At 32.6% G+C, this 26,414-nt stretch overlaps 1 protein-coding gene across 2 annotated transcripts in view; it reads right to left on the bottom strand.

Annotated features, from left to right (window-relative positions):
- The window catches only part of LOC101892077 (protein ABHD18), a 515,891-nt gene that overhangs the window by 67,514 nt on the left and 421,963 nt on the right, over positions 1 to 26,414 (bottom strand). Inside the window, exon 7 of one of the 2 annotated variants that reach the window (XM_059129065.1) lies at positions 13,080 to 13,204. The exons of the other annotated variant lie outside the window; for it this stretch is intronic. Coding sequence (XP_058985048.1) covers positions 13,090 to 13,204 — 115 coding nt within the window. The 3' untranslated portion in view covers positions 13,080 to 13,089. Of the gene's footprint in view, positions 1 to 13,079; positions 13,205 to 26,414 lie in introns of those variants that run through there. 2 annotated transcript variants of the gene reach the window in all.

The following is a 26,414-nucleotide window of genomic DNA, read 5'->3' on the forward strand; positions in this document are numbered from 1 at the left end:
TTTTAATTCCAGTTTAAAGGTGGTGGTATTAATCGCTTCATTCAATGGTTTCTTAGCAATTGAAAATCCTCCTTCACTCAGTTTCATTATGGCTTCATCTCCTAGAGAAATGGATCTTGCTGGTAGGTAGAATATAGAGTCCTCCAATTTTAAAACAATTTTCATTCCATATTTTGTTTGCGTATTCCTTATTAGTTTCCATATCCTTATACTTAGTATTTTCTTAAAGTTGAGAAAATTGAAAGAATTAACTAATTCAGTGCAGGAATTCATCTTATAACACTTGTTTCTAAACTGTATGATATTCATAGAATGTTGCATCTATTTATATGATATTGCTTATGTTTGACTCCACCCCCAATCCGACCCATCCATTAATATTGTTTAAATAACCCAATAATTAAATAAAATGAGAAGACAAACCCCCTTCTCACTCTCACTTTTTTTATTCCCTCATAATAAAAAGACAACAATTATTTATTCATATTTCTTTTATTTTATTAACAAAACCAAATAATAATAATATTACCAGCCCCAAACCAAAGCAAAAAAAGTCATGATTTTATTGTTTTATTCGTTATGTTTATTATTAAATTGGTTTATGATATTCTTATACGTATTTAAATCCTTTGCAACATCTTCCATTGCATCACCGCTTTCGGTTTCACTACATAAATCGATTATGTTATCTTTAATAACACCTTCCAGCTCATCATATGTTTCCTCCTTCACACATTCCTCCGCATCTTCAATTTCATTTGGCCAACTCTCCACTGGTAATATTATTGGGTTTTCAGGGAGATGATCAGTGAAATATGAGTCTGTCGCTTCCAACTCATAAATGTTTTGCCCCTCAGTTATCCGTACCCTTAGACAATCTTCTATCAAGTCTTCTCTTGATGCATCCCATATATCAGCTTCTGGCGATCTTTCTTCTTCTTCCTCGCACCATGTTTCCTCAGATGTTCCTTCTTCACCAGCTCCCTCGGTGGATATTTTGTTGCTTGTCCCTTCATCTTCGGTAGGTGTTTCCTTCTTAGACCAATCGATATCATCCGACCAATCCATATTCTCTAAACCATGAACATCTTTATGGATAATTACTCCTTTGGCCACCAAATGGTTCTCAATTTCCGCTAAACTTTCCAGGCTGAACCATTCCTCCTTTTCAAAAATCTGTGTTACAAGATTGTCTTCCAAATTCTCCATAGATGACTCGTTCAAAACTTTTGAAGGCATGGTGTTGCTTATAGTGATATCACTAAACTGATTGAACTTCTAAAAATGAATATTACTTTTATACACATAAATCCTTTCTCTTGCGGATGTTTTTTTTTTTTAAGGAGCCAATATAAATTAAATAAACATATCACACTATTATAGAAACCCTTGGTTGTCACCAATAAATTCATCATACACTTGACGAATATCAAGATTCTATCACTCAAACAATATTTTTTAGAATAATTGTCAACCTTTTTCCAAATTTATTGATAATTAATTCATAATTCAAATATACAAAAAAAAAAAATCTTAAGTATATCCCACACAAATTGTTAGTAAGGAAATTCCAAATAAAAAAAAATTATAATTCAAACACACATTTGTAATGTAAAGATATTAGGCGCCATCCTAAAAAAGGTCATCTCGACACTGAGTGCGTCTCAAACAACACACACACAAACATCCCCTAAAATATGCATACAATAACTCACTACACGATATTAACTGCAATAGAATGCCCCGTGGTTAATAAGTCATAGGCACCAGCACACACACACACATAACCACCTGCATCACCCGGTCAAAAGATCATCTTACTACAGTTCGTCTTAAACATTATACACCTGCATTTCTATGCTTAAACAAACCAGGCAAACAAATCACGTATAAATCAAACATCATGAAAAATAAGTCATAGGCAATGCATTTAACAGTGCATTTCACATTAATTATCCCCATTTCACCTCGGCTACTGAATCCACATATATGACCCCCATTTACACCACGTAAACAAATCACTTTCAAATCAAACATCGTGGAAAATAACCCATAGACACGATCAATACAAATAAAAGGGATAACAATAACAACGCCTTGCCTTTGACATGCGTATTGAACACCTGCATTTGCCCCCGGTTACTAAATCCGCATAAATTATCCCCATTTCACCCCGGCTACTGAATCCGTATAAATAATCCCCCTTTTACACCACGTAAACAAATCACGTTCAAATCAAACATCGTGGAAAATAAGCCATAGACACGATCAATACAAATAAAAAGGATAACAACCACAACGCCTTGCCTTTGACATGCGTATTGAACACCTGCATTTCCCCCGGGCTACTAAATCCGCATAAATTATCCCCATTTCAGACCCTAATTATTCTCTAGTGACACTAATTACTAAATTTTGGCTATAAAAATCCAAAATCAGCAACCCCCCTCTACTTAGCGGAGATTGATCCCGAATCTGTTACTGCAGATTCAGCTGCGTTTCCATTCCCTACATTTTGTTCGAAAAAAGATCACACTGCATTATACAGCCCGTACATACTACTGGAACTAATTTAGATTAAGTTAATTGTGTTGAAACATGCTTTGATGTTTCAAGGGGTTGGCATGTTTAATTTAGAATTGCATTAAAATTGGTTTTTATTGACCCCTGGTTTGGTCCTTAATTAGTCGTTAAAATGTACGCGCTACGGTTTATTGCAACCTTGTGCTAGCGCCTTTGACATTTTAACTACGAATTAGTTGTCACTTGTTTTGCCTCCTCCTTTAGACATCAAGTAGTGGTAGTCGTTTGCAAGCACATATCGTTGTGCATAGAAAGGCATATTGTTGCCTAAGGTAATATCGTTACCACTAACCAAACTAAGAATAAATAGTTCTATATTATATTAAGAAAAACTTTTGTGTTTTATTTCTTTTTATATATCACCCTACGGTCCACTGCTCGGCGCATTCGGCATATTACTCTCATCGGTGGAAACCCTCTGAGCTAAACAATTAGCTTGAATGTCAACAGATCTATCAATATGAATAGAAATAAAATCAATTGAACCACACTCATATTTAACATCACGTAATGATATAGGTGATTAATAAATTGAGCACAAAATTAAATTTCTTTCCGTCCAAGTAAATATTCTTAACTTTGCAAGATTCTAAATTGAAGTAAATAAAAAATATGTACTTGATTTTTTATATGTTTTATTTGTTACAATATATTATTAATTTTTTTTTTATCAAGGAAATGTGTTGGTTTATGAAGCCTAAACATTTCACATAAGTAAGTAAAAATTCTTCTCTGTAGAATCGTTCTGATATTTATGCTTCAATACACTGAATTTACATTTTTGTGCGGTCCAATTTTATTTGTTTTTGTTCAGAATAGAATGTGTCATCTTTTGAAGCATTAATATTATTATATTATATTTTAGGTTCTGGCTTAATATCTGGGTTATTTTTTTTAACCGGTGTATACATAGCAAAAGAATCCTTATATGATTCTTAGGTACTAGGGAATTGAAGGCATTTTAGTTCGTTAATTTTAATAGTATGTGAATTGGCTAAGTTATGGGTTTACAAGTATTTTTCAATTTGTTTGTTCTAAATTCCTCCCCTCTTTTAACGCATTTAATGCAATTTTCATTTCAAGACATTTCTGGACTTTACAAGACGTTTCAAAATTTCTTCTTCCATGGATGTATTTATACTAATAGAAGTAGTTATACTTAAAGTGACTTAAATATATATATGGTTGTATAAATATATGAAACTTCTTTCTATATCTTCCAGAGTTAACATCTTTTTTGCTGATTGTGAGAAATCCATATTTTTCTCCCCAACATTCATGACATATTTATCTGAGTCTCTCAAAACTCATATTACTTCCAACGTTATCATTGTATATGTTTTAAATTTAAAATCATGAAGATATCTGTTCTACAGTTAGTATACGACGTAACCTTCACTATCTCCCCGCCCCAACCCTACTATAAATTTATATGTAAAACAAATTGTAAAAATATATGGCTGGGCCGATTTGATTCAAATTTTCTTTTGGTTATTTATAATTACAATGGAAACGTTGTCATGAAAGAAAATTTTGAGAAAAATCGGGGAACTGAAAAAATTGACTGTTCAATTATGATATCGAATTTTGTGTAGAATTGTTTCAGAATGTCTTTAAGGATTGAAAATTCTTATTAAAAAAAACCGAAAAAATCGAGAAAATTTGTATATTTTCTATACATGCTGTTATATGGTGGTTGGGGTTAGCCAATTTTTTGGTTGGTAAATAAAAATCCCAAAAGTGGGGTTCCCAGATGTATCTTTTTTAGAGTACATTTTATATAGTTTAAATCAAAGAGCCGCAAATATTTTGCCCTATACTCCGGAAAAGTTACGATAAAGTTATAAATTTGAAACAGTGAGGAATCCTTTGTACAAAATATATATCAGGTTGGTCTACATTGTGATATAGGCCCCTCAAATGATATAGCTCCTTTCGAATCCCTCAAATGTTCGTAATTTGAGATTTTAGAAAGAAAAACAAATTCTTTCAAATAATTATAAGTATAGGGCCGTGCTCATTATAATTTTTATGTGAAGGTATCCGGTGATGTTAGCTATTACCAGGGTCTTGGTCACATTTTTCAATTGATTTTGCCCTTATTTGGCATCTAGCTTCAATGATTTTATATATTTCGAGGGTTTTGATTATATTTTCGAATCGATTTGACTTAAAACGTGTGTAGAGAACCGTCTTAAATGGGCCTATTATTAACACTTAATGTATACTTTTAAATGTATAGGCCATATTATTTAGGCTTTTATTTCTCAAACTAAAACCTCTTACTGAAAAATTGGATCAGGTTTTTTGAAAGACGTGTTTATTTCTAGCTATTTGAGTCATCATTTAAGTAAAAACTTTGCCACTTATGTGAGCCAGATTTGTGAATTATTATGCTTTACAAAGTATGCATTATAACAGAACAATTGCAAAAGCGTCTTAAGTTACCCACCTATTCTATTGGGTAACTTGTTGTTGTTGTGAATGGGTCTACATATGCTTCATCAAAAAAAAGTTGTTCACTTCAAATCAGTTCTTGTTTTGATTCTTCTTTTGATATGAAGTCGTTTACGGGTAGAGTCTGTTGTATCACAAAAGGTTATGTATGTATCTGCTTTTCAACCAAAACAGTTCACTCAGAAGCCACTTCGATCTTGTCTTCTGCTTCAAATCTGGCTCGCTTGTATGGATTTTTGGTCATCGCTGTTTCCGTAGTGCAAGGAAGTGTTTAATAATCAATCAAGATATTGATTCATCTTCAGACATTTCCGCGTCATTAATTTTGCCTTTGAATAAAGAAAAAATCGTTACTTCCAGGATTTATTTGTCCTGGTATCACGCCACTGGCCTCAGGCCAACAAAAGGCGATTGATAATTTTGATAAACGAGGAGAATAAATAACACTTCGAATTCATATAAGACCAAGGCAAATATTATTGTCTATAATAAATATGATAATAAACAATCCACTAAAAACATTCAACATAAATTTGTCAAACCGGCATGTCCTTTCCTAACTAAAGAAAATAAAGATTTTTTAAAATTACTTAAATTAAAAGAAAAACCCAATGTCTGAAATACTTAATCTAAATGAGCGGTCTTTTCCGATGAGAATATTGTAAAGTGTGATTATTATAGCTATGTCCCATTTATTCAAAAAATATGATGAAATACGTACAAAATACAAAATCATTACCTTAATATATTACCATCGGAAAGCTTCTTGTAATTGAAATTTCGATGTTTGATGAAATTTGATATGAACTAAATAGTGTTGAGATTGATCGCACACGCTGTTTTGGAATGGAAATAAATAAAAATTTGCTTACCATAAATGCAGATGATAATATCACTTCTACTTCTTTAAACTTGTGTACCCTTAAATCGATTGCTCGGATTTGCGGAAGACTTCTACAAAATAATTTGTAAAAGCAAATTTTTGCAAATGATTAAATTTTCTTGCGGAGTGGTAATGACACAAATGTGTGTTGTTCAACTGACTCAAAAGAATATATTCGTCTAACAATTACAAACATTAAGTGGAGAGTTCAACATACCCAAGTCTAAATTTTCATCTATTGTAGCTGAGTTTAAGTTTTGTTCATTGAGATCTAAATCAACATTAACTGGGATTGTTGAACGCATATTGCTTATATTTGCTTTCCTAATAAATCGTTTGTCACTATCTTTCCATTCTACCCATTTAAAGTCCTTTATTGGGAAATATTGTATCATAACCATACCATACAAATCATACCATGTAAATAGTAAATATTAACGTCAGCTTTACTCCGCTCGTGATTTGACATATTATGGCTATTAACGACTGAGTGTCTAGTTGAACATTGAGATAGTCCACCGCTAATACTATTTTTACAAATAAGGTACATATTGATATCTGTAAAAATCATAAAAAACTTAGTAAAAGTGAAGTGATTTGATAATTATTGACTAATTGTTAACCATGTAAGATTTATTATCAATAAAAGATATATATATATATATATATATATATATATATATATATATATATATATATATATATATATATATATATATATATAATATTTACTATTTACATGGTATGATTTGTATGGTATGGTTATGATACAATATTTCCCAATAAAGGACTTTAAATGGGTAGAATGGAAAGATAGTGACAAACGATATATTAGGAAAGCAAATATAAGCAATATGCGTTCAACAATCCCAGTTAATGTTGATTTAAACTCAGCTACAATAGATGAAAATTTAGACTTGGGTATGTTGAACTCTCCACTTAATGTTTGTAATTGTTAGACGAATATATTCTTTTGAGTCAGTTGAACAACACACATTTGTGTCATTACCACTCCGCAAGAAAATCTAATCATTTGCAAAAATTTGCTTTTACAAATTATTTTGTAGAAGTCTTCCGCAAATCCGAGCAATCGATTTAAGGGTACACAAGTTTAAAGAAGTAGAAGTGATATTATCATCTGCATTTATGGTAAGCAAATTTTTATTTTTTTCCATTCCAAAACAGCGTGTGCGATCAATCTCAACACTATTTAGTTCATATCAAATTTCATCAAACATCGAAATTTCAATTACAAGAAGCTTTCCGATGGTAATATATTAAGGTAATGATTTTGTATTTTGTACGTATTTCATCATATTTTTTGAATAAATGGGACATAGCTATAATAATCACACTTTACAATATTCTCATCGGAAAAGACCGCTCATTTAGATTAAGTATTTCAGACATTGGGTTTTTCTTTTAATTTAAGTAATTTTAAAAAATCTTTATTTTCTTTAGTTAGGAAAGGACATGCCGGTTTGACAAATTTATGTTGAATGTTTTTAGTGGATTGTTTATTATCATATTTATTATAGACAATAATATTTGCCTTGGTCTTATATGAATTCGAAGTGTTATTTATTCTCCTCGTTCATCAAAATTATCAATCGCCTTTTGTTGGCCTGAGGCCAGTGGCGTGATACCAGGACAAATAAATCCTGGAAGTAACGATTTTTTCTTTATTCAAAGGCAAAATTAATGACGCGGAAATGTCTGAAGATGAATTAATATCTTGATTGATTATTAAACACTTCCTTGCACTACGGAAACAGCGATGACCAAAAATCCATACAAGCGAGCCAGATTTGAAGCAGAAGACAAGATCGAAGTGGCTTCTGAGTGAACTGTTTTGGTTGAAAAGCAGATACATACATAACCTTTTGTGATACAACAGACTCTACCCGTAAACGACTTCATATCAAAAGAAGAATCAAAACAAGAACTGATTTGAAGTGAACAACTTTTTTTTGATGAAGCATATGTAGACCCATTCACAACAACAACAAGTTACCCAATAGAATAGGTGGGTAACTTAAGACGCTTTTGCAATTGTTCTGTTATAATGCATACTTTGTAAAGCATAATAATTCACAAATCTGGCTCACATAAGTGGCAAAGTTTTTACTTAAATGATGACTCAAATAGCTAGAAATAAACACGTCTTTCAAAAAACCTGATCCAATTTTTCAGTAAGAGGTTTTAGTTTGAGAAATAAAAGCCTAAATAATATGGCCTATACATTTAAAAGTATACATTAAGTGTTAATAATAGGCCCATTTAAGACGGTTCTCTACACACATTTTAAGTCAAATCGATTCGAAAATATAATCAAAACCCTCGAAATAGGTAAAATCATTGAAGCTAGATGCCAAATAAGGGCAAAATCAATTGAAAAATGTAACCAAGACCCTGGTAATAGCTAACATCACCGGATACCTTCACATAAAAGTTATAATGAGCACGGCCCTATACTTATAATTATTTGAAAGAATTTGTTTTTCTTTCTAAAATCTCAAATTACGAACATTTGAGGGATTCGAAAGGAGCTATATCATTTGAGGGGCCTATATCACAATGTAGACCAACCTGATACATATTTTGTACAAAGGATTCCTCACTGTTTCAAATTTATAACTTTACCGTAACTTTTCCGGAGTATAGGGCAAAATATTTGCGGCTCTTTGATTTAAACTATATAAAATGTACTCTAAAAAAGATACGTCTGGGAACCCCACTTTTGGGATTTTTATTTACCAACCAAAAAATTGGCTAACCCCAACCACCATATAACAGCATGTATAGAAAATATACAAATTTTCTCGATTTTTTCGGTTTTTTTAATAAGAATTTTCAATCCTTAAAGACATTCTGAAACAATTCTACACAAAATTCGATATCATAATTGAACAGTCAATTTTTTCAGTTCCCCGATTTTTCTCAAAATTTTCTTTCATGACAACGTTTCCATTGTAATTATAAATAACCAAAAGAAAATTTGAATCAAATCGGCCCAGCCATATATTTTTACAATTTGTTTTACATATAAATTTATAGTAGGGTTGGGGCGGGGAGATAGTGAAGGTTACGTCGTATACTAACTGTAGAACAGATATCTTCATGATTTTAAATTTAAAACATATATACAATGATAACGTTGGAAGTAATATGAGTTTTGAGAGACTCAGATAAATATGTCATGAATGTTGGGGAGAAAAATATGGATTTCTCACAATCAGCAAAAAAGATGTTAACTCTGGAAGATATAGAAAGAAGTTTCATATATTTATACAACCATAAATATATTTAAGTCACTTTAAGTATAACTACTTCTATTAGTATAAATACATCCATGGAAGAAGAAATTTTGAAACGTCTTGTAAAGTCCAGAAATGTCTTGAAATGAAAATTGCATTAAATGCGTTAAAAGAGGGGAGGAATTTAGAACAAACAAATTGAAAAATACTTGTAAACCCATAACTTAGCCAATTCACATACTATTAAAATTAACGAACTAAAATGCCTTCAATTCCCTAGTACCTAAGAATCATATAAGGATTCTTTTGCTATGTATACACCGGTTAAAAAAAAATAACCCAGATATTAAGCCAGAACCTAAAATATAATATAATAATATTAATGCTTCAAAAGATGACACATTCTATTCTGAACAAAAACAAATAAAATTGGACCGCACAAAAATGTAAATTCAGTGTATTGAAGCATAAATATCAGAACGTTTCAATAAAACTCTAAAAGGAATGATGTCACTGAATTAAGCTCTATAGAGACTCATTAGAGAAATATAATAGATGAGAAGATATTGCTTAAAACTTTATAATCATATCAAAATATTAAAAAATTACAGGTGCATCTGGGCGATCTTGTGTGCATCAGTAAATACAAACATCAATTTGAAAAAAGGTATAACAATAATAACAAACCCTACAACATACCTGCTAGAGGATTTAGAAGGAAACTCAATACAAGGTTGCTTCTACAGAAAAGAATTTTTACTTATGTGAAATGTTTAGGCTTCATAAACCAACACATTTCCTTGATAAAAAAATTAATAATATATTGTAACAAATATTTTTTATTTACTTCAATTTAGAATCTTGCAAAGTTAAGAATATTTACTTGGACGGAAAGAAATTTAATTTTGTGCTCAATTTATTAATCACCTATATCATTACGTGATGTTAAATATGAGTGTGGTTCAATTGATTTTATTTCTATTCATATTGATAGATCTATTGACATTCAAGCTAATTGTTTAGCTCAGAGGGTTTCCACCGATGAGAGTAATATGCCGAATGCGCCGAGCAGTGGACCGTAGGGTGATATATAAAAAGAAATAAAACACAAAAGTTTTTCTTAATATAATATAGAACTATTTATTCTTAGTTTGGTTAGTGGTAACGATATTACCTTAGGCAACAATATGCCTTTCTATGCACAACGATATGTGCTTGCAAACGACTACCACTACTTGATGTCTAAAGGAGGAGGCAAAACAAGTAACAACTAATTCGTAGTTAAAATGTCAAAGGCGCTAGCACAAGGATGCAATAAACCGTAGCGCGTACATTTTAACGACTAATTAAGGACCAAACCAGGGGTCAATAAAAACCAATTTTAATGCAATTCTAAATTAAACATGCCAACCCCTTGAAACATCAAAGCATGTTTCAACACAATTAACTTAATCTAAATTAGTTCCAGTAGTATGTACGGGCTGTATAATGCAGTGTGATCTTTTTTCGAACAAAATGTAGGGAATGGAAACGCAGCTGAATCTGCAGTAACAGATTCGGGATCAATCTCCGCTAAGTAGAGGGGGGTTGCTGATTTTGGATTTTTATAGCCAAAATTTAGTAATTAGTGTCACTAGAGAATAATTAGGGTCTGAAATGGGGATAATTTATGCGGATTTAGTAGCCGGGGGGAAATGCAGGTGTTCAATACGCATGTCAAAGGCAAGGCGTTGTGGTTGTTATCCTTTTTATTTGTATTGATCGTGTCTATGGCTTATTTTCCACGATGTTTGATTTGAACGTGATTTGTTTACGTGGTGTAAAAGGGGGATAATTTATATGGATTCAGTAGCCGGGGTGAAATGGAGATAATTTATGCGGATTTAGTAACCGGGGGCAAATGCAGGTGTTCAATACGCATGTCAAAGGCAAGGCGTTGTTATTTTTATCCCTTTTATTTGTATTGATCGTGTCTATGGGTTATTTTCCACGATGTTTGATTTGAAAGTGATTTGTTTACGTGGTGTAAATGGGGGTCATATATGTGGATTCAGTAGCCGAGATCTAAATCAACATTAACTGGGATTGAGTTTTGCCTTGTTAAGGCGAAGATCATATGTTTTATGATTTAAGTGTTTGTTTTCTCTTTCGAGACGAGCTTAATGATCTGAAATTTGCAGTGAAAAGGAAAGCCAGATAGACACTATCACACACTCACCACAATGGTAATTTGCAATAAGTTCGAAATATATACTACTTTCCAGAGAACGGCCCTTGTAAGCCATCATCCACATCAAATATGCCTGATGAGCCGCTTAACCAACGGCGAAACGCGTCGCATAGTGGTGAGTGTGTGATAGTGTCTATCTGGCTTTCCTTTTCACTGCAAATTTCAGATCATTAAGCTCGTCTCGAAAGAGAAAACAAACACTTAAATCATAAAACATATGATCTTCGCCTTAACAAGGCAAAACTCAAAAATTCAGCCGAGCCTGGCTGTGGGATTTGAACCGCGGACCTCTGTGTGCAGCCAACTAGAAGTTGCCGTCTCTACGTTCAGAGCCATTAACCCGTCTTCCTAAAGCAGCACTAAAACAAGTGTATGCATTGGAAGCAATGTAGTTGTTGTGGACAAAAAATCCATCACTACAAAAACAAAACGTTGCTGTGAAAAAGATCTGCCAATAGAACTTGAGTCGAACCTGGAGAGTTTCTAGTGTATAATTCGCATATGGTAATTTGCAATAAGTTCGAAATATATACTACTTTCCAGAGAACGGCCCTTGTAAGCCATCATCCACATCCAATATGCCTGATGAGCCGCTTAACCAACGGCGAAACGCGTCGGATAGTGGTGAGTGTGTGATAGTGTCTATCTGGCTTTCCTTTTCACTGCAAATTTCAGATCATTAAGCTCGTCTCGAAAGAGAAAACAAACACTTAAATCATAAAACATATGATCTTCGCCTTAACAAGGCAAAACTCAAAAATTCAGCCGAGCCTGGCTGTGGGATTTGAACCGCGGACCTCTGTGTGCAGCCAACTAGAAGTTGCCGTCTCTACGTTCAGAGCCATTAACCCGTCTTCCTAAAGCAGCACTAAAACAAGTGTATGCATTGGAAGCAATGCAGTTGTTGTGGACAAAAAATCCATCACTACAAAAACAAAACGTTGCTGTGAAAAAGATCTGACAATAGAACTTGAGTCGAACCTGGAGAGTTTCTAGTGTATAATTCGCATATGGTAATTTGCAATAAGTTCGAAATATATACTACTTTCCAGAGAACGGCCCTTGTAAGCCATCATCCACATCAAATATGCCTGATGAGCCGCTTAACCAACGGCGAAACGCGTCGCATAGTGGTGAGTGTGTGATAGTGTCTATCTGGCTTTCCTTTTCACTGCAAATTTCAGATCATTAAGCTCGTCTCGAAAGAGAAAACAAACAATTAACTGGGATTGTTGAACGCATATTGCTTATATTTGCTTTCCTAATAAATCGTTTGTCACTATCTTTCCATTCTACCCATTTAAAGTCCTTTATTGGGAAATATTGTATCATAACCATACCATACAAATCATACCATGTAAATAGTAAATATTAACGTCAGCTTTACTCCGCTCGTGATTTGACATATTATGGCTATTAACGACTGAGTGTCTAGTTGAACATTGAGATAGTCCACCGCTAATACTATTTTTACAAATAATGTACATATTGATATCTGTAAAAATCATAAAAAACTTAGTAAAAGTGACGGTCCCTTGTAGTAAAATTTGATAATTATTGACTAATTGTTAACCATATAAGATTTATTATCAATAAAAGATATAAAAGATATATATATATATATATATATATATATATATATATATATATATATATATATATATATATATATATATATATCAACAAGAATTCATGTATTTATCTAAAAGCTTTTGGTAAGTAGTTTCGTTCATGTTCTGTCCATTTTCCACGTGTATTTTTTTAGCTCTTTCAAAAGCTTCGATTATGCACGATCTGAAAATATATAGGTTTAATACAATTATTATTTTTATCTGACATAAATACATAATAAGTACGCAGCAAATGATGAAAAAAAGAGAATGAAATAAAATGATGCGGACGTAATACTAATAACAATTGCTTTTTAATAAATTATATTGAAAATTGCTAATTTTCCCCTATAACGTATCACTTATTAGCTTGGTTTGACAACATTCACCGAAATGTTACTCATCGAGTTACAGTTTTAATTCATCACCATATTTATTACGAAATGAACGCTGATAAAAACAAACATTGTCTTCCCTTATAAATCTGTATCCATATAAGAGGTGTGTCTGCTTGATTGCTTGTTGTTTTGTAAGTAATGGACTCAAAAACCGCTAAACAGATTTACCTGCGTACAGATACAGAATTTGAAATATTTAATGGACTTTGGTGCAAAAAAAAAAAATGCTTAATTATATTGAGATCGGTTGGGGTTTGGATATAGCTTTCATATAATTATGGCCGTTGTCGAGTTTTTGATGAAACAAACACAGTACGTATCTCCAATTTGAATAAAATTTTGAATGAGTGATGAAATTTGGTCTGCAAATAAATTTGTCGCATTATATTGAAAACGGCTTCGATTTGGATATAGCTCCCATCCTTTTCAGCCGATTTCATGTTTGTACGTTTGGTTGAATTTTATGTGGTCAAAATACGTGAACAAACATAATATTCGTTTATAAAATTTTGAAAGCATATAACATCAAAAGGGGTAGCGAAGCGTACCGGGTTCACAAGGAGTTCTTTGCGAGTACTTTACCTCTAGACATAGATTTGTCGATATAGGTCCACATTATCGTATATCCCCCCATAAATTGCACCTTCCGATTTTAGGTATTTTAAAGATTGCAACAGAATTTTTAATGGATTTTATTTTTGAAAATGTCCTAATTCGTTCCAAATCGTGGAGGGTATTCAAAGTTCGTCGCGGCCGAACTTACTGCTTTTTTACTTGTTTTCATTTAGACTTACTATTTTTTAATGTAAATTTTTAGTGTTTTTATACCCTCCACCATACTATGGAGGGTATATTAACTTGGTCATTTCGTTTGTAACTCCTCGAAATACTCATCTCCAATATTCTTGATCAGCATAAAATTCTAAGTCGGTTTAGCGATGTCTATGACATCGCCTATGACAGAAAATTGTCTGTGCAGGTCCACGTGTTCGTAATCTCGCTAAAATTATTAAAATACCGCATATCGGGAGGTACCTTTATATGGGGGCTATAAGAAGACGTGGAGCTACATGGCCTATTTTCAATACCAAAAGTCCTGCAGACATAATACACATTTGAGTAAAAATTTATCATCCTACTTCATTTCGTTTGGTAGCTAGAGTGATTTCCACAGACGGACAGACGGATAGACGGACGGATCAAGAATAAATATACTTTGTGGGGTCTTAAATGTATATTTCGAAGTGTTACGATCGGAATGACAAACTTAATATACCCTCCATACTATGGTGGAGTATGTAAAAAAATCATCTACGGTTTTTTATTTTTGAAAATTTCCATATTCTTTCCAAATGGTGAAGGGTATTCAAAGTTCGGCCCCGCCGAGCATACAGCTTTTAAACTTGTTTTCTTTTTGAATTCTAATATGTTGTGTAGTCATTTTTGGGTGTTATACGAGGGCGGTTCGGAAACTTCTTAGCCTATCAATGAAAGAGAATAGTAAGTTCTTCAAAAATATTTTTATTTTTCAATATAATCTCCTGAAACATCAATACACTTAGGTCAACGCTTTTCAAGCAATTCTATCCCCTGATTAAAATAGTTTTCCTCAATGTCTTCAAAATAGTGGTTTGCAACTGTAAGTGCATCTTCATTTGATTTTAAAAGCTTGCCAGCACGATTTTTTTAGATTTGGGAACAAGTAAAAGTCACTGTGAGCTAAATTAGGAGAATAAGGTGGGTGGTCAAGCTACTTGTACTTTAATTCGTTGATTTTAGCCATTGTTAAAACACTCTTGTGCGCTGGTGCATTGTCTTGATGAAAAATTATTTTTTTGTGTTGTAAGTCAGGACGTTTTTCTCCAATTTGTACATTAATTTGATCCAAAATGTTGCAATGGTATTCTGAATTCATTATTTTACCCTTTTGCAGATAGTCAATCAATAAAATACCTTGGAAGTTCCACTTCCTCCAGCTTCAGCCCATTGTTTGGATTGTTCTTCTGCCTCTGGAGTATAGTGGTGAATTCATGTCTCATCATCAGTTATTAAACGACGCTTAAAATCCATTTTATTTCGCTTAAAACGATCCAAACAAGCTTGAGAAATGTTCATTCTTATGCGTTTTTCATCAAATGCGGCACCCATCTTGCAAAAAGCTTTTTCATCTGTAGTTCTTCATGCAAAATTAATGAACTCGATCATTTGAGATGCCCATGATATTAGCATTTTCAAGCACTTTTATTCGTCGATCATTTAATACTATGCATTTTGGCTATAATTTCTGTTGTTGCTGTTTTGGACGACCACTACGTGGTTCATCTTCAATGCTTGTAAGACCACGTTTAAATTCAGCAACCCCATATTTTATTGTTGCCTATGAAGGAGCACTTTCACCTAACACATTTACCATATCATTATGAATTTTTTGTGCCGATAAACCTTTTTTATGTAAATATTTAATGACAGCACGCATTTCTAATATATCCATTGTAAAACAAGCAGTAAGTTCGGCCGGGTCAAACTTTGAATATCCTCCACCATTTAGAACGAATTTGAGAATTTTCGAAAAAATAAAATTCGCCAAAAATTCATTTTAAAAATACCGAATATAGCCGTTATATTAGGGCCTGTATGACGTGCACCTACATAGACATTGTTTGTCACAAGCCATTACCATATTCAAATTCGAAACTTGAAATAAACGGTAAATAATGTATCCAAAATCATCAAAATACCGAATATAGGCTGTCTCAGGCTGTAGGATCCATTTCGAACTTCAAATGCCAAATATGAAACAATTGCGGTGAATAATGTCGCTAAAATCATCAAAATACCGAATATCGGGAGGTACAGTTATATGGGGGCTATATGAAGACGTGGACCTGTATAGACAATTTTCTGCCTAAGTCTGTAGTATCCACTTCGAACTTCAAATGCCAAATATGAAACAATTCCGGTGAATAATGTCGCTAAAATAATCAAAATACCGAATATTGGGAAGTACCGTTATATGGGGGCTTTTAATGATTTTCGGAATTTTAATGATTTTAGCTACATTATTCACCGAATTTGTATACCCTCAGCCTCATCGAAATAACGGGTTTAGACCGTAGGTCTCTTTGGATCAAATCCGTTTCAGGACATTTGGAGTCGTCCGTCTGTCTGTCTGGCTGGTGCGCACGAAGGGAGTATCCGATTTGATCCAAAGTTGGTACATCTTAATATTATTGTCAAACTTATATCGAGTTCGGAGATGGGCAATATCGGTCCACTCCTTCTGGTGCCTCCCACGCAAAATGACAAAATTTTCAAAGAAAATAATATATTGCACAGAAAGAGAAAGAATAATCTTATTTAGCTCCAACTTTGCGAATCCTAATGTTTTCATCATTATAGGTCAGGTGCGAAAATGGACAATATCGGGTAAACATTTTGAATAATTACAACTTTTATAAAATGTGATGTAAGAATCCGAATGTCTTAAAATTTCACACATCCCAATATTTTTATAAACTCAATATGTGGTGTTAAGTTTGAATATATCGGTCCACTCCTTCTGGTACAACCTTCCACAAAAGGTAGAAATTTTAAAAATCCATTGAGCTCATAAAACGCTCCATTTAGACTTGGCACATCTGAATATTTCTTTGTCCTTCTACGGAATAAAAGATAAAGTTATCTTTCTAAAAGACAGCAATACGTTTCAATAGATGTGTCTCAACGCTTTTTGGGATGTGTTGGTTATAGTGTACCCCAAGGAAGTTGTATGGGACATTTGTTGTTTACCATTTTTTTCAATGAGATTAGTAATCTTCAAATAAATGCAAAGTTTTTTATATTTGCCGATGATATTTGCCTCTTTTATCCGTACAAATATGATTTGTCTTAAAAAAACTCAAGTTGAACGCGTCTCTGCCTTGTTATTTGAATATGCTAGGTTAAACAGACTAGTATTAAATCCTGGTAAAACAAAACTTATAAGATTTAGACCGAATCCCACAAATACTGGTTTTATTGATGGGCAATTAACACAGGAAATATATTGTGTCAAGTATCTTGGTGTAATATTGCAAACTAACCTTGCATGGGATAAACATATCGTCTCAATTAAGATGAAAATTGATCCAGCATTAGGTGTTCACTACAAGTTTAAAAATAAATTAGATGTCAAGTCTAAATCATTGATATATGATTTTTTAATTCAGTCACATTCAAACTATTTAGTAACAGCTTATGCGTATAACAGGAATAATGTAGCTTTTAAAGCGTTACAAACAATGCAAAACAAAGCACTAAAATTGTTTTTTAACCTACCTACCCAGAAAATTTTCTACATTGAAACTTTTTAATAATGTATGCAACAGTGTACTGCTTATGGGTTGTATAAATATGGCATAGAAAAATATGTTTTTAAATATTTAATGAATATTGGTTACCATAAAATACTTTTCCCTTTCAATCAAGCACACTTTAATACTAGAAATATGATAAACTTAACAGTGCCCAGATGTAGAACAGAAAAAAACAGCGTATTGAATATGTTGGCGGCTTGACATACAATAATTTTCCTTTGAATATAAAAATGATTCAAACGATCTCACGTTTTTTTTATAACAAAAATACATTAAGGGATTTTATGTTGCTTCTATTCTTCTTATTATGGATTGAATAAACGCAAACGATTTAGGATTTCCTGCTAAAGGTAACAGTATGTTTGTGTCATTTCAATCCAAACAAATAGTCGTAGTGAAATAATCACCGAAATATCTTCAATACTACCTACCAAAGTCTCAATTCTCTGTTCTCGTGTGATTTCATCGTCAATTTTTATAGAAAAGACCGAACTAATGTCTTATTTGCCGTTAACTTAAAGGTATTTTATGTTGCTTCACTTCTTGTTATTATGGACTGAATCAACGCAAAAGATTTTGGATTTCCTACTAAAGGTAACTTTATGTTTGTGTCATTTCAATCCAAACAAATAGTCGTAGTGAAATGAACACCGAAATAACTTCAATATTACCTAACAATCGTTAAAAATTAAAATTCATTGAACAGACCTAAAACTTGATCAACGCAGTTGAAAATTTGTTTCGTGGATGCTGGATCTGAAGGTACACATATGTTATTGACTTGGTATATAATATCTAAGTAAATATAAATGATTTATATTTATTGAAAATGTTTTTGCTTCAGATTTGTTCTTGAACAAACTGACAACAATTTTAAGTAGCAAAAAACATTAACTTTTACGGATATTAGCCAATTATTTACGTATTTATTCATTAAAATTCTGGCCACAACATGTGGTTATTTTGAAATCAGTGGGCATACTGGAAAACCTTAAGAATAATTAATATGTTTAAAAGTAAACTAAATTGAGTATGGAACACATATTCAATTAAATATCGCCCAGAAGTCTCACGTTGTAATGTAAACAAAGAAAGTCATATTTAATAAGCTCTTACAGGAGTCAAATGCATGCCTAAGACATCTTTTGATATAAAAGGTATTTTCTGCGTGGAAAAAATATTGTTTATATCTTTAATTAAAAAGTTTTATTTTGACAGTAAAAGAAGATACCAGATGGGCTTACTGTGTAACGTCTTCTATTCTTAATGCTATTTTGGTATTTCTTTTATTATTGTCTGTCCCAGAAATGAAACAATGTAAAAACTTTTACTACCAAAATCGAAAAAATTTGCATAACTAGTAGATTCTGGCAGATACTAGAACAGAGAGTATGTGAAAAAGTTTGCTGGCACCTCTGTTTGAGGTTTTGGTATGTTTCCGAACTGCAAGAATGTAAATTTTTTGATTACGATATCCGATTTCCTTTTATGAAAAATTGATTCTTGCAGGATCTGGAACAAAGCAAATGGTTCGTTGATATATATAAGAGGTGTAAGCTAGTTTTTTTGTCAACAAGTAGAAAACCCTTAATAAAATGAAACCTAAGCAATTTATTGTAAAAAAATTTTTGATAAATTAAGCTTAGTTGAAAAATCTACCACCCAACACCGAACGGTTGATATTTTTTTAAATCGAGTAATTAGCGCCCACAACAGAAGGGTAGGATAATGCAACTAAATGAATCTAAAAGAGAAAATAATTGACTGCCAAGATTTGGTTGTCGGCACTTTAAAATGCAACTGCCACAAAGTGTTCACCTTTTGTTTTAGGCACTAAATAGAGCCAAGAAGAATATTTGATTTTCTGAAGCACTTAATATTGCTAATGAAAACAATGGTTTGTTTGCTTGCCAACAGTTCGGCAGTAAAAAGTTGAAATGTTTATTCTCAAAAATGTTCTGACTTACATATAATTTTAAGGGGATTCTTGTTTTCTAATTTATTTTGAAGTTTAAAAACATTGTAGAGTTTAACAGCAACAGTTGTAATAAATATGTAGGTCTTATTTTGAATAAGCTTTCTTGTTCGGATATCGGTCGAAATTCTCCCGATATCTTATAGGGACAAGGCCTTAGACACTTTCATAAGAGGTCTTAAAGGACAAATGTCAGAGCTGATTTTGTTAAACCCCCAAGACCAAATTACATGAACAGGAAAGTTACATGAACTAATCAAATTTAAAAAAAAAAAAAAAAACATTCGATCAGAATGTGAATCTTCCAAAATTCAACATAACTTTCACTTAAATACTGAAATTGAAGTTGAACAATATGAATCTGAGCTAAAGAAGAATATCTCGAAAATCATGATTGACACTTGGTAAAATAAGAAATCCTATCCAAATGAAAAACGTTTTTTACATCTTCTATCGTTGGATACAGAAAAATAATACATCATACATATTTAAAACTTTATGATAAAATTTGCAAAAGGTTTGCAGTTCTGAATAACCTCAGACGCTTTCATGAGATTCTGACAGCAGTTATTCACGCAGCAAAAAATAATGTCATAATGGATAATATATTTCAAAGTAAAGTTTTTTTTATATCACGGGAAAATATGACACTCATAGTTAATCTACAATCTCCAATTCGGTTAGTTACAAAAAGTCGCCGCCGGGCGGGGCCGACTTTATGATACCCTACACCACTTTGCTAATCGACTTTGAAAATCAACTTAGAATGTGATTCTATGCAGATCATCAAAAGGAACTATGGGTCTATTTCGTTTCCTTTAGGCTGTTACAAACAAATGCACAAAGACATACTACCCTGACCACCTTGTGGTGTAGGGTATAAAAAATATGGTAATCGACTACCGAAAACTAAACGATGTCACCACCCCGAACAAATGCTCAATCCCCAATATCAATAAAGTTATACCCCAGTTATATAAAAGCAAATTGTTCTGAGTAAATGATAACCCTATAAAAGAATGTAATATGAACCTGCGGTCATCTCAGTTAATACTGTAAAGTACGAGTATAACAACAATAAAGGGATTAAGCCTGACCATTTTGCAACAACAAAATACTATGGTATCCCGAACAAACAAGCCAACACTGTTCTATTAATAGACAAGGCACGGTCGACGAAGGGGTTTTTGTTGTAACAGACAAAACCAACTTACATGGTTATGCTATTTCGTTCATGTAAATTGAAAGCATAACAAGTGAAGAAATATGAAAATGTTTATAAGTGCAGTTGTAAGATTTGGAAGATATTCCAAAAGAATTTTAGTTTTATGCAATTCTTTGGTTCATCTTCTATGTACGATCTTGTCACTTGGGTAAAAAAGTTTTGTATAATAGAAGTTATTTTTAAAATAACTTCTGGGGAGAATATACCAGGAAAAAAAACAGTAAAGAAAGTTTTAAAGTCGGGCGGGGCCGACTTTATGATACCCTACACCACTTTGCTGATTTAGTAGAGCTCCGCATAACAATTAAAAGTTTTTATAGGAGAATTCAATCATACACGCTATGATTATAATTATAATTTAAAGTTCAAAGAACTAAATATGCCGATGCATTTGTATCTTTTAAATTCGGACTTGTTTTGCCCAATTGGTGCACAATTACTTTGAAATCGGATAAAAATATATATGGGAGCTATATCCAAATCGAAACCGATCTCGATAAAATTTGGCAAAGATATTTCTGAGCTGTATTTCATATATTTCCCTGAATATCGTTTTTGCGGAGTGCATATTACGGCTGTGGGTAACAAATATGACAAATCGGATGAACAGTATATATGGGAGCTATAGCTATATCTGAACCGATCTTCACCAAATTTGACATACTAGCTTCTAGACTCAGTTCGGTCGTAAGTGCCAAATTTCATCCAAATTGGGCAAATATTAGACGTTTGGTGCACAATCAAATATTAATCGGACGAAGTTATATATGGGAGCTATATCCAAATCTGAACCGATCTCGATAAAATTTAGCAAATGTATTTCTGAGCTGTATTTGATATATTTCCCCAAATATTGTTGTTACAAAGTGCATATTACGGCTGCGAACGACAAAAATAGCAAATCGGATGAAATATATATATGGGAGCTATAGCTATATCTGAACCGATTTCGATCAAATTTGGCATACTTATTTTCAGGCTTAATTTGGTTGTATGTGCAAAATTCCATACTATTCGGGCTGATATTACAAGTTTGGTGCACAATAAAAGGCAAATCGGACGAAGATATATATGGGAGCTATATCCAAATTTTGACCGATTATCTCCAATTTCAATAGGGTTCGTCCTTGGGCCAAACAAATGATTTGTGCCAAATTTCATCTGGATAGGGCAATAAATGCGATCTGTACTTTATTTACAAAAATACATGGACAGACGGACGGACGGACATGCATAAATCGACTCAGAATGTGATTCTATGCAGATCATCAAAAGGAACTATGGGTCTATCTTGTTTCCTTTTGCCTGTTACAAACAAATGCACAAAGAAAATGGGGAACCTAGCAACTCCTTGGGTTGTGAAGGAACGAAGAAACTACCTATACAAGTACAGCCAAGATGAAAATGTCTTACTACTTAAATAACAAAAATTATAATTACTAGTTAAAACGGTGGAAGGCCTTCCTAGATGACTACGAACTTTTTTACTAACCTGAAAAACAAACGTCGTTCCTGGCACATAAACGAGACCTCAAGAGTTTTTACAAAACTGTTTTAACAGTGATATTGAATATTGTAAGTAAAATTCCCAATAAAACTCTATGTCCTATGCATAGTGCATCCTGATGAAAGTTCTTCCCAGAACCCCTTTCAAATTACTAACGTGCCGATAAATGTCTTTACGGACCAGATTATGTTTTCGACTGAAGGAGAAACCTCTTACTACAATTCTGATATTGTTTTTCAACAATCAATCGACAAAGAAGAAACGAGCCTAATATTTGAACACATCGTTTGTGAGCTGTGTCAAAACAACATATAATATTTTTCGACAACTACAGGAGATATTTCGTGACAACTTTTCGGGATGCAAAGTAAAATACTCCAAATGAATAGCAACTTTCCTCAAGACAAACAGGAAGAAGTAATTATAGATGAACATAACAGAGCACGAAGAAATATTGTAGGAAAAATAACTCAAATCATGTAAAAATATTACTTTCCAGAAATTGCCCCAAAAAATAAGAAGATAGTCAAAACCTGCAAACTTGGTAAAGAAACTAAGTATGACAGACACTTAAATACAATTGAATTAGGAGAAAATTCAACACCGCATTATCCAAGAGAAATCTTATAAATTGACATCTATTTAACTGAAAGGAAACCTGTACTTATTGGTAATACTTCTTAATTCCGGGGAGCGGTTGATGTTAAAGAGCCACTCAAAGGAAATCCTTTGTATTTTGGCATGCCAAATATAATTGTAAATCATAACTAGAAACCCTTTAAAAGAAAATCTCTAACGTGCTTGACAATCAATATAACGACGGAGTATTTAAAATTCCACCCTGCAGTAGTAGCGTAAAGGAACAATTTTAAAGGTTTCATACAAAATTAATAGAGAATCCGATGTCTAAATTCCTTAAATACTCACACTACATTTAAGCTTTGTTTGATAGAAAAATTAGCACGAACTACCAGACGGGACACAAAAAACGACATGGTATACAATTTTGTGTCCGTGGTATATTTTGTACACTGTTGCAGACAAATATTTTTATACAAATTTTATTGCATCAATTTTTTCATTGTATTTACTTACATTGGTAATCGTTTTTATTTTCGAAATTAGATTTATTCTTATAATATTCTTCAAGAGATAAAACGCGGTGGTTATTTATTTTTTAAAAAAGTTTTATTAATTAGGGCACAAACTTGAAAAATGGTATGTACACGAAGGAGAATCAAATTTGAAGTAAAGAAAACTATTAAAATAAGTATTCAACAGAAAACGTATATGATTGAAACAATATTAAAATTCCTGAGTTATTTAAAAAAAAGACAAAAAAAAAATAAATAGAACGGTGTTGGCTTGTTTGTTCGGGATACAATAGAATTTTGTTGTAGCAAAATGGTCAGGCTTAATCCCTTTATTGTTGGTTTTATAAAAACAACGTTTGTTTATTAGTGGAGAATCCCTTTATTGTAAGATATAAGATAAGAAGATTAGATATTTCTGAGCTGTATTTCATATATTTCCCTGAATATCGTTTTTGCGGAGTGCATATTACGGCTGTGGGTAACAAATATGACAAATCGGATGAACAGTATATATGGGAGCTATAGCTATATCTGAACCGATCTTCACCAAATTTGACATACTAGCTTCTAGACTCAGTTCGGTCGTAAGTGCCAAATTTCATCCAAATTGGGCAAATATTAGACGTTTGGTGCACAATCAAATATTAATCGGACGAAGTTATATATGGGAGCTATATCCAAATCTGAACCGATCTCGATAAAATTTAGCAAATGTATTTCTGAGCTGTATTTGATATATTTCCCCAAATATTGTTGTTACAAAGTGCATATTACGGCTGCGAACGACAAAAATAGCAAATCGGATGAAATATATATATGGGAGCTATAGCTATATCTGAACCGATTTCGATCAAATTTGGCATACTTATTTTCAGGCTTAATTTGGTTGTATGTGCAAAATTCCATACTATTCGGGCTGATATTACAAGTTTGGTGCACAATAAAAGGCAAATCGGACGAAGATATATGGGAGCTATATCCAAATTTTGACCGATTATCTCCAATTTCAATAGGGTTCGTCCTTGGGCCAAACAAATGATTTGTGCCAAATTTCATCTGGATAGGGCAATAAATGCGATCTGTACTTTATTTACAAAAATACATGGACAGACGGACGGACGGACATGCATAAATCGACTCAGAATGTGATTCTATGCAGATCATCAAAAGGAACTATGGGTCTATCTTGTTTCCTTTTGCCTGTTACAAACAAATGCACAAAGAAAATGGGGAACCTAGCAACTCCTTGGGTTGTGAAGGAACGAAGAAACTACCTATACAAGTACAGCCAAGATGAAAATGTCTTACTACTTAAATAACAAAAATTATAATTACTAGTTAAAACGGTGGAAGGCCTTCCTAGATGACTACGAACTTTTTTACTAACCTGAAAAACAAACGTCGTTCCTGGCACATAAACGAGACCTCAAGAGTTTTTACAAAACTGTTTTAACAGTGATATTGAATATTGTAAGTAAAATTCCCAATAAAACTCTATGTCCTATGCATAGTGCATCCTGATGAAAGTTCTTCCCAGAACCCCTTTCAAATTACTAACGTGCCGATAAATGTCTTTACGGACCAGATTATGTTTTCGACTGAAGGAGAAACCTCTTACTACAATTCTGATATTGTTTTTCAACAATCAATCGACAAAGAAGAAACGAGCCTAATATTTGAACACATCGTTTGTGAGCTGTGTCAAAACAACATATAATATTTTTCGACAACTACAGGAGATATTTCGTGACAACTTTTCGGGATGCAAAGTAAAATACTCCAAATGAATAGCAACTTTCCTCAAGACATACAGGAAGAAGTAATTATAGATGAACATAACAGAGCACGAAGAAATATTGTAGGAAAAATAACTCAAATCATGTAAAAATATTACTTTCCAGAAATTGCCCCAAAAAATAAGAAGATAGTCAAAACCTGCAAACTTGGTAAAGAAACTAAGTATGACAGACACTTAAATACAATTGAATTAGGAGAAAATTCAACACCGCATTATCCAAGAGAAATCTTATAAATTGACATCTATTTAACTGAAAGGAAACCTGTACTTATTGGTAATACTTCTTAATTCCGGGGAGCGGTTGATGTTAAAGAGCCACTCAAAGGAAATCCTTTGTATTTTGGCATGCCAAATATAATTGTAAATCATAACTAGAAACCCTTTAAAAGAAAATCTCTAACGTGCTTGACAATCAATATAACGACGGAGTATTTAAAATTCCACCCTGCAGTAGTAGCGTAAAGGAACAATTTTAAAGGTTTCATACAAAATTAATAGAGAATCCGATGTCTAAATTCCTTAAATACTCACACTACATTTTAGCTTTGTTTGATAGAAAAATTAGCACGAACTACCAGACGGGACACAAAAAACGACATGGTATACAATTTTGTGTCAGTGGTATATTTTGTACACTGTTGCAGACAAATATTTTTATACAAATTTTATTGCATCAATTTTTTCATTGTATTTACTTACATTGGTAATCGTTTTTATTTTCGAAATTAGATTTATTCTTATAATATTCTTCAAGAGATAAAACGCGGTGGTTATTTATTTTTTAAAAAAGTTTTATTAATTAGGGCACAAACTTGAAAAATGGTATGTACACGAAGGAGAATCAAATTTGAAGTAAAGAAAACTATTAAAATAAGTATTCAACAGAAAACGTATATGATTGAAACAATATTAAAATTCCTGAGTTATTTAAAAAAAAGACAAAAAAAAATAAATAGAACGGTGTTGGCTTGTTTGTTCGGGATACAATAGAATTTTGTTGTAGCAAAATGGTCAGGCTTAATCCCTTTATTGTTGGTTTTAT

The sequence above is a fragment of the Musca domestica genome, unplaced genomic scaffold (assembly GCF_030504385.1).
Source record: "Musca domestica strain aabys unplaced genomic scaffold, Musca_domestica.polishedcontigs.V.1.1 6, whole genome shotgun sequence".
Lineage (NCBI taxonomy): Eukaryota > Metazoa > Arthropoda > Insecta > Diptera > Muscidae > Musca > Musca domestica.